This window comes from Formica exsecta, unplaced genomic scaffold (assembly GCF_003651465.1).
Source record: "Formica exsecta isolate Colony F162 unplaced genomic scaffold, ASM365146v1 scaffold178, whole genome shotgun sequence".
Lineage (NCBI taxonomy): Eukaryota > Metazoa > Arthropoda > Insecta > Hymenoptera > Formicidae > Formica > Formica exsecta.
In genome coordinates this window covers 677,950-688,373 of record NW_021849095.1, presented here as the reverse complement: position 1 = coordinate 688,373, position 10,424 = coordinate 677,950, and the positions used below count along the sequence as shown (strand labels likewise).

Below are 10,424 nucleotides of genomic sequence, written 5' to 3'. Positions count from 1 at the left end.
TTGAATCTTTTATCGACATTAATATGTATCGTTGTAATGTACTCTAAATTACGTGGTTTTTTTAGATCGAGGTTATTCCTCACTTTATTACGAGCATGTCATCGGATATCGCATCACCGAGTGTTATCGCCGTCAAATACGTTTGCGTGTTGCAGCGATTGTCAGCTTGGGTATTAGTTAAACGTGCCGTCATCAGGAGGAACTATATTTGAAATATTTCTATTCGCTTGTCAACTTTGTATGCTAATGTTTTGCGAAGCAGTCTTTATATTCTCGTGCATTAGTGCAAGCGATAGACAACGATACATATTTATCATTGGAGAGGTCATATTCGATCAATCGGCAATCGCGAGCATACTTTAACAAGTTGCAATGATTTTACAGAAAACACGAAAGAGTATCAGCAAATTTGTACCGTCACTTGTCAATCAGCTCAAAACTCTGATGCGCAATGTTCACCTTCGTGTATCATCGTTTCAATCATTTGATATATATATTTGATAGTAATATTTTTACAACGATACAAGGTTTTTTATTTAAAATGCAACTATTCCGAGAAAATATTCTACGCTTTTTCTAAACGCGTGAATATTGGATAAGAAGTTTGCCGCATTATTAGAAGATATTTAACTAAAGCTCTCAGCTATCCAAAGTAAATCTTATATAAGAAAATACATTGTTACTATTATGCAATACACAAGATGTGGTTACGTATTAATGTCAACATCGATAAAACTTCTTTCGATTAGTGGCATTACACACGCCTTACACGTTTCTTTACTTTTTTATTTCATTTTCTCAATTACCTTCGATAAATTAGTTTCTTTTCTGGTTAGGTATTTTTCCCCTCTCTCTCTCTCTCTCCCTCTCTCTCTCTCTCTCTTTCTCTCTTTCTCGATTTAATAATAGCATGTGCAATCAATAATAGATGTGAAGAATGCACTCATCTTTGCGGGGATGGAAATAATTTTTTTCGCGACTAGTCATCTCGTGTGCAACAAACGTTCATCTTGTGACTTATGTACATTAACTAATGGCCAAGTCTTTCTCTCTCCGTTTTGTTATCACGACAAATAGATTTCTTAGACACTCTTCATGCGTCGCCTAACGGCGCGCGCGGAATGTTTCTGTCAACTCGGACATCATTTTTCTTAGCTAACGCACAAATACCAAAGACTGCACAGGAAAAAGATATCGTCAATATCGGAGCGATAATCGTTGGCAAAGCTTGAGCAAACCTAAGCAGAAGATCTTTCCGGGAATAAGAAAACAGACACAAATGCAAATGTCGAAGATACTAAGTGTGTCTGTGTGTGTATTATATATATATATATAAAACAAAGGAAAGGAAAGGGGGGGGGGAGGGTTGACCACAAAAAAATAATTATAGAAAGAAAAAGAAAATTGTTTCGCAAAATTCGTGCAAGAAAGCAAGCTTTTGAAGATTACGAGTCGAAGACATACATTGAAAATATTAACAAGAAATTTTGTGAAATTTTGAAAAAAATTTAAAAACAGGAACGGATATGTGCCTATATGATCTTGGATTAATGTGAGAGTCAATGTATAGACAAAGAGAAAAAGAGAGAGAGAGAGAAGCATATCTATTACTTACATCGGTAATAATGCGTAATGACCCTTATTTCGATAAAAATGTTCATGCGATTATTATTTTCATTTTTTTGAGGAGAGAGACAGGTTATAATTAACGGAGATCGTAGGCATATATTCGTGGGAACAGAAACTTTATTAAAGTTCAAGTTGCATCGAGACAGTAACAGGCTGCCGGCGTATGCTTACGAGGTAACTGTTAAAAAAATGGTCTTGCATGTTTCTCATCGGTGTGACGTCGGTCGAGGCGATATCATCGATTCCCGATCGCGTCCCGAATTTATATGAATTATATACGCAGGTACGTATACATCGATACATGTACATACATACATACAAGGGGATGGACCGGAGGATGGGGGATGGGGAGGGGATGGGAAGGGGAATACTGGGGTTTGTACAGAATATATCTTCGTTATTACCGTCTCTACCAACGCGTGGATTATGCAATGGGGATGCGCTTATATGTGTTAAATCTCTTAAACCGACTTTTATATTACACTTTGAACAAGCGGAGATCGCGCAATCATCAGTCTGACGTAATGCCCCGCGTACATCAATTTCCTACCGCATCGCCGTTTCCGGTAACTTGGCTGTATGCGGTCTTCGTATTTACAAAAAAACCTTAAATTTGTCAATAAAATCTCAGGGTGAAATGCGAATCGTTTATCTCGAAAGTGTAGCGAATTGAATTTTTCGAGAGGCAGTGGATTAAAAAATTTTATATATCTGTTTTAAGACTCTTATAAACAAATAACTGTCTATATTACAAGGCAAATATAACATATACTATATATATAACACAGATGTTATAAATAAATATGTTATATATACTGGAGAAGCATTAATTTTATATATTATTAAGATGCGATTTATTTCCGTCACTCTTTTGAGATAAATAGATTTACGATTAGTACTCGTCACAGATTTCATGCTGAGATTCTATTGTCAAATTCCAGTCTATACATAATCTTTCCTTAAACATTTATCTATATAATACAAGTATAAGTTCTCCGTAACCAAAGTTCACATTTGATTCGCCAAACTCGAATTATCAGACTCGAATTATTTTCCACGTTCTAAGTGAGAAAGGTCGATCGCCCGTCGACAGGAAGCTAGCTGTTATCTGTATGGGAACCCGTTCATTATTTGAGAAAAGAATGAGATGAAAGATATTTAAAAAATCGGTGTATCTAAATAGCACAAAAATCAACAATTTACAGCTCATTAGAAATATTTTTTTAGACACTTTTACAACGTTTCTTAAACGCTTGTACGATATTTTTGGAATATTTGTGCTGTCTGGATATTTTGATTCAAATGCCAAGTGTGAACGTTTGAGGTAAATTTTTCGATCATTATAAAAATCTACGGGCGACTATTTTCCCCTCACATTCTCCCGTTTCTTCCCGTTAAAGTTCCGATAAAACGACGAATGATCGAAACTTTGCTTTATCGTACAGAGCGACGTAAGAACGTGCGAGCAACACGCGAGAATGCGATTTTACGGTGATGTTATTAGAAACATAATCGGCCATAGATTGATCTATTTTTTCACGTGGTCTAATTTACTAACACACAATTTTCACCCGCAACTTTCCGCCTTATTCGTTTCGGAGATCACCTACGCATATTTTTCACGCGTGTCATATCAATATAAAACTTTAAAGAAAAGATAGTTGTGTTGTTTCGATGTCTGAATATACGAATAGCGTTAAAAATGATACAAGGGCTGAACATATAACTTACATGCGATTGTTTGAATCGACATAATAATATATAAAAATATATAATACATAAAAATATATATATAAATAAATAATATAAAATAAAAAATATATACATATAATATAAGATTCATTGTTCAAATAGTATAATAATTCAATATATTGCTTTTTTTACAATGAGCTAATTAATGCACGCTATTTATATCGGAATATTATGAGACTGTTAAAATTCTTAGTAACTTTAACTGTCCTCTCCTAGAATTTAATCATTATCTTTTGAGCCCGTATCATTTTCAAATCTTTGCGTACAGTGTATCCCACTTTTGTCGCATTATTTTGTGATGATATATTCATCAATCAATTTAATGTCGACGAAACTCATTACTTATTAATTAATTAATTTCTATTTCTTTATATATTTACTTTAATTGAACAAGATAATTCCATTTATGGAGTAATTTTCTATTTTTTAATATTACATCTCTTTGCAGTTAATCTCAAAATGCTATTAAATTTTGTTTAAAATTAATTGAAAAATATAATCTTGTTATTTGTTATATTTTCTACTGAACTATTTTATTTCATCGAAAACTTTTTCGTTTCGAAAACCATGAGTATATATCGCGATATCTTTATTGAGGAATAATTGACTATATAAGTTTGCCAAAGAACATATCGTAGATGAGAGAATAATGCGTTGCAAGAGTGGGACGCATACATTCAGAGCTCTCGAAACCGCGTGGAAAGGATAGGAAACGAGAGAAGATCGTGGATGCACTTGAGATACGAGCAGCTACCTGCCGCACGGATCGACCGGCTTCTTCTAAGCTCGCCATTAGACGCTGGAACCGCCGGCGGAGTTAGCTGGGATGTAGTAATTTCTGACGTGTAGATGATTGTGAAGGTGTACGGCTGACAGTTGCTGTTGCTGCTGTTGCTGACCGCCGCTCTGTACACTCTGATTGTTCCAATGAGCCGGTGACACGACTTTGGGTAGTTCCGGGCTAGTCGACGGCGGTGTGCCGGGCGATGGTAAGGCGTTTGCATCGGCCACCACGTCGACATCGACGTCCTCGTCGTCCTGATCGGCCTCTGGCAGCTCGTCCTCGCTGCAACTGAACTTGCGCGACTTGACCGATCTCAGCACGTCAGCCTCAATTTGATGCTGATCGTCTGGCGCAAGCAGGGATGCCACGTCGAATTGTCGCTTTCTCGGCTGAAAGGACGATTGTCGAAGAGACTGGCTCTGAAAGGAGTTCTGTTGTTGCTGCTGCTGTTGCTGCTGTTGGTGGTGGTGATGATGCGGCCACATCGCAGATATCTGTTGCGAGGCCACCGAGGGTCCGAGGGCCGTCGAGGGTGGCGGAGTGGCGGGCAAGGGCGGCGGACTGGGACTGTCCGGCTCCTCGTCCACCGCCAGGCCCATGTGCCGGCGCACCTTGCGCTGAGCCTTGCGCCGGCGGAAGTCACCGCGTCGAAAGTCTTCCAAATTCGCCGGATGTATCGCCCAGTAATGGCCCTTGCCGTTGGCACTTCTGCCGGATTTGACAAAGCAGTCATTGAGCGAAAGATTGTGCCGGATTGAGTTTCGCCAGCCGGGTCCGCGGGTACGAAAGTAGGGATAGTGCTCGAGGATATGCTGATAGATGTCGGACAGCACAAGCTTCTTCTCCGGCGACGACAGTATCGCCATGGCGATCAGGCCGATGTAGCTGTGCTGAGGTTTCGGCTCTTCGGGTATTCGCTGATGATGCGGATGCAGCAGCGCCATGGACAAGGCCAGTCGGCTGGGATAGCCGGCCGCGGCCGCGGCTGCCGGATACAGCGGCAGTGGCGCCGGGAAACCCGGACTCATTCCTAGATGGGCTGTCGGCGCACCCGACGGCGGATGTGCCGCCACACCAGGATGCTGCGGATGTAAACTCTGCGCCAGCCGCAATCGTTCCGCCATCGCATAATGGTACAGGTGAAGCCGATAGTGCTCGAGACCTGGTAGAAAGCCGGCCATATGATTACCCAGGCCGACGGCCAGTGGTTCCTTCGCCGGCGGCGGGCTCTCGTTGCTGCACATGATGATCAGTCGAATCAACAACTAGACTAATTATCCTCCCAAAGTCGGCGACCGAGGGGGGTTACCCTCGTCGCGGTCGCGTCAGCGACGACTTTCCACTTTGAACTACGTAGTCATGGAGTCATTGGAGAACCGACATCGGAGAAACTGTATCGGAGCACTTTTCTGCGCACTGAACTCGTCGTAACCGTTGTCGCGGTACCCCAACGGAGACTCTTAACGCGATGGTCCGTAAATCACCGCTCCGGGGGTGGCGACCGCCGACGATCGCGGTGGTTTTCCGACAGTTTTCACCCTGTTTGTCGCGATGCGCACCGTGCGGCCGACTGGTCATGATTTACGATCCCTCGGTCGTGCGACTGCTTCGTCGACCGACTCCTCGCCCCACTTCCAGCACGGGGGCCGCATAGCCGGAGCCCGCCCATCGCACGGGGAACCCGCGCTGGGTTCTGCATAGTGAGGGGACCCCGAGTAGCCTGCGTAACATTCGCTACACGGCAAGGGAAACCCAAATGCCGGAACGTCGACCAATCAGAAGAGCGGAGGGTCGGATGAAGATGGAACCCACCATGGGCCGTCACACCCACGACGTTGCGATATTGATCCCGGCCGGCATATTCTGGCCACCGGGGGCGGTAGTGGAGACGGTGACGGCCCTGACAGTGGTGGTGTGTCGCTCTCTTATCTCTACGTGGCCTAACGTAGCTTGATATCATAGCCGATCCTGGACCGGGGAATTGCAAGAGGCGATCGATGCGTGTTTTCCGTTTTCAGAGCGCGTTGCTGCACCGTGAGTTTCGGAAAAGGCATCGCTTTCTCTCTTATTCCGTGCGTGTCGCTCCACCGTCGTGAAACTCGACGAAGGGGATGAAGACTCAAGGTTGGTCTTATGATTCTGATGCTTGAAAGTTACCCTTGGAAGATCGAACAAATTTTGATTTCAGGTAAAGATTTCATGTAATTTATTTATACATTTAGCACACAAAATAGCATAATATATACTTAGATAGCTGAATTAAAAAATGGGGTACACTATGCCGTGCTGTGGTTAATATTTTCTAAAATTTAGTTATAATTAATATTTTTAGCTTTACATTTTACGCATTTATTTGCAATTTTCTTGTTCACTTAAAAATGTGGATGATGATGCAGATTTGAAATTGATATCTTTGTGTATTATGCATGTTTATTTTCTCATCGCTACAAAAAATGCACATGCTATCTCAATGATTCATAATTTCTTTTCTCGAATTCATCTATCTAAATTTAATCTTTAATATTTTAATTCAAGGATATGTTAACAAAAGCCTGACTCTGTACATTGTTTCATAATTTAATATTAATTCGATTACTTTGTTCTCAATGGACTTAAGATAGATTTAAGATATATCTGGAATTTAGCCGTCGTAAATATTATGATATTAATTTTCTTTTAGTAACGTAATTTAATAAATATAAAAGACGAGAATATGTTTAAAGCTAAATTAGTTATTTCATTGTGATACTAGAATTCTTTTAATTTATTTAACTCTCAAATTGTGCTTGTTAAACAAACTAATGTGTGTCGTTAAGTAATAACTTCATAACTATATATACATCTTTGCACCACCTATGTGACAACCGGTTTTCGTCCGCAATTAAGTCTTTTCATAACCGATCCGAAATTCGGGCCTCCGGGATAAAGTCGATAGGGTCGCCGCATCAGAAAGACGTTACGCGATAGGGTGAAGGAGGACGGGAAGATCGGAGGATTCCGTAGGGGCGTCTCTCCGTCGTTCTTACATCCCTCGCGATGTTCGCTCGTCAAAAAATCCTTTCTCGTCTCGCGTGGTCGCGATTCGCGGACAAAAGGCGCGAGGAGTTCGGGGTTGTCGGGGGGTGGGGTGAGGTGCATTTATAGGTACGTAGTCGCCGCCCCGCAACTATTTGTAAGCATCCGCCATGCTGGTTTCATATCTGCCGTTTCGGCTTGCACAAAAACACTATTTTCAATCAGAAGGGGATGAAGGGAGGTGGGGGGAGCAGGGACGAGAGGGGCGACGCAGCAATATGGCGTTTACCCTAATCGGAGGTACCGCGCGCGATCGGCTCGGGTTGCAATTGTTGCGACTCGTTGCAAATAACAGCCCGCCGTTCCCTCCTTTCCTCTCCTCCTCTTCTCTAGAATTCACCCTCCATTAACTACCTCTCCCTTGTAGCGACTATTCGCGTTTCTGTACGTGGCCGAGTTGCTGCAACGGAAATACAACGTTGACGTATTGCCGCGAACGTGCGAAAATGAGCCTGCAAACGTTTCATTGGTGAAATCGCGTGTCACCCGGTAGATCCCGTACGTGCAACGGCTGCAGATAGCGGTATCACGTTATCTGTCAGACAAGACAGACGGCGAGCTCTCGCATAGACATGGTCGCTATTTTTTGCGTTAGAAAATATTGCTATTATCAAAGTTTTATCGTCGAAAACGTGGACGATTGATACCTCGTCGGTAGTAGTTATCAGTATATGTTATCGGTATACGTTGTATCTGACTACTGTTTAAAATTTAAAAATATTTTTTAAATTATAATTTCGCTCTTATATAGTGCCATGGAGCATTTATGTAAATTACATGTTGTATTATGTAACCAAATATTATATAACATAGAAAACTATAAAACTTATAAGATGTTTTATTCTTTGTTTATATATACATTTAATTCTAATCAAAGATGATATATTTAATTCTTGAATACAAATTAAAAATGTTCTTCTCGTGGGACTTGAATTTACACACACGATTATAAGGCGTCAAATTATAAGCAAGATGGAACTAAATTTCAATCAGTATTAAAGATATACTGATATAATTATTACTACAATTTAATGTAATATTTACTACAAAAGTTTTCGCTCGAGAAAAAGAATATTATACATATAATTTTATTCAGCGGAAATTATTTTAATCAGATTTATTTGTTTTCAGGCACAACCGTCTACAACCGTATAATTAAATAAATGTGACGAAGAACATATTGAACGTAAGTACGGCTCTTAGCGCCGCATTTAACGGTAAATTTGCGCGAATATCCCGTCGTGTAAAAAGATGCAATTTCCCGGTATAATCCACTTTGCGCGCTTTTTCGCTCCGCGAATGTGGCACCCGACTACGGATCTACGTAGCCGGGGCATTGCATTATCGGCAACAGTGAAAATCGCGCGTAGATAGGCGCGATAAAACGAGCCTTTCAAAGAAGGCACCCTCCTCCTCGAAATAACCAGGGACCGTATTTGCTCGCGCCGAAACAGGACCTGGACGAACTCGTAACTCTATATCTGGTCCGATCAGATACGATCGTCCAGCGCTACCAAAAAGAAACCGAGGAAGCCAAGAGGGTGGCGGCGAGCAACGACGACGGAAGGCGGTGATGATGAGTAAGGTGTTCTCAAATTCGCGGGGCAAACTCGAGCGTCGATAAGATCAATCTCCCGGCGATGGCTACGACTGCGCGAGACGGTAAAAGCCGACCGGAGGTGGTTGCGCGAAACCAGAGCTCACACCGTCGCTGTCAAAACACAATAAAACGTGCGATCGAAGGAAAAATCGACGGTCGATTTCGAGCGGCAGTCGCGACGAGCTCCGGATCATATCTATACATATGTGTGTATTTGTGTGTGTATGTGTGTGTGCGTGTATGAAGATGCATCGATGGTGTATAGATATATTGAACCATTGTGCGCGCGGCTTGTGCGTTAAAACGCGCTCTCTCTCCTCACGCCCGAATAATGGCGATAATTGTAACGAAGTGGAGCGTCATTGTGGGAAAAAAGGTACACCCCGGGTCGAGGGTGGTGGCGCGGATAAGTGGCAGATGCATGGCGCTCCGTTGACAGCTTCTCCGATTTCTCTCCGCGTCCTCATCTAGAAACATCCTCCTCTCGATCCCCTCCTCTCTCTTCATATCATTCTGTCAAAAATTCGATCTGGCAAACTTCCATCGCGCAATTCTCGGTCACGTTATCTTATCTCCAGCCCTTATATACAACCAATATTTTTGTGACAAATCTTTATTAATCAAAAAAAAAAGAAAAAAAAATTTGATCTGTTAATAATAAAGGGAAGAACTCTCCTCTCACGGTACATATAATATTATAAAAAAATAAATAACAAAGAAAAGAAGAAAATAATATGATATCGTGAATATAAAAATCTAATTTTTTTGACATTTTTCATGCAAATTAATCCCGTGAAATTAATATAAATATGTAATAAATATATAATAACTTGCACATACGCATATGCACAGTTATAATTTTCTATAACTCTTTTAGAGGTATATATAACTATTCCTTTGGATATCATAAGGAACAGAAAATATTATTTCATATTTTATATGAAATAGAATCTGTTTTTATGCGTTTTATACATAACCAGATTGTTTTATATATTTTTTATTCCGCTTTGTCCATTGTGTCTCGTATCTCACTCTGTCCGGACGAAAATGTTTTCGTGAATCTTCTCGAAGCAGTCGACTTATTTTTCGCTTCGTCTATCAGACGAACTAGGAGCGGGAAAATTGGGTAAAGCTAATCCTGCCTAATTCGTCGTGTAATCCGGCGTCGCGGCGGAAACTCACGGCAGTTTCCGCGTTGGTAAAGTTAATAAATGTCGTGGTGGAGCGACCGGCAAGTTCGAAGCCTTCGGAGTTTCGCGTTGGCGTTCGGTACGAGCTATTCGACGGTTTTGATGCTTCGGAATACACTGCTAATCGGTTTTCAAACTCCTGCCTGTGTATATATATATATATATATATATATATATGTGTGTGTGTGTGTGTGTGTGTGTGTGTGTGTGTGTGTGTGTGTGTGTGTGTGTGTGTGTGTGTGTGTGTGTGTGTGTGTGTGTGTGTGTGTGTGTGTGTGTGTGTGTGTGTGTGTGTGTGTGTGTGTGTGTGTGTGTGTGTGTGTGTGTGTGTGTGTGTGTGTGTGTGTGTGTGTGTGTGTGTGTGTGTGTGTGTGTGTGTGTGTGTGTGTGTGTG

General features: G+C 41.5%; 1 protein-coding gene across 1 annotated transcript; it reads right to left on the bottom strand.

The window, feature by feature from the left end:
* Positions 1 to 3,491: 3,491 nt before the first annotated feature.
* LOC115233559 (forkhead box protein D1) lies at positions 3,492 to 5,409 on the bottom strand. Its single transcript, XM_029804053.1, has one exon. The coding sequence runs from the start codon at positions 5,407 to 5,409 to the stop codon at positions 4,174 to 4,176; it is 1,236 nt and encodes a 411-aa protein (XP_029659913.1). The 3' UTR covers positions 3,492 to 4,173.
* Positions 5,410 to 10,424: the final 5,015 nt, after the last annotated feature.

Coding starts and splice junctions, on each gene's coding strand:
- LOC115233559 (XM_029804053.1), bottom strand. CDS start 5,409: ATGTGCAGCAACGAGAGCCCGCCGCCGGCGAAGGAACCACTGGCCGTC.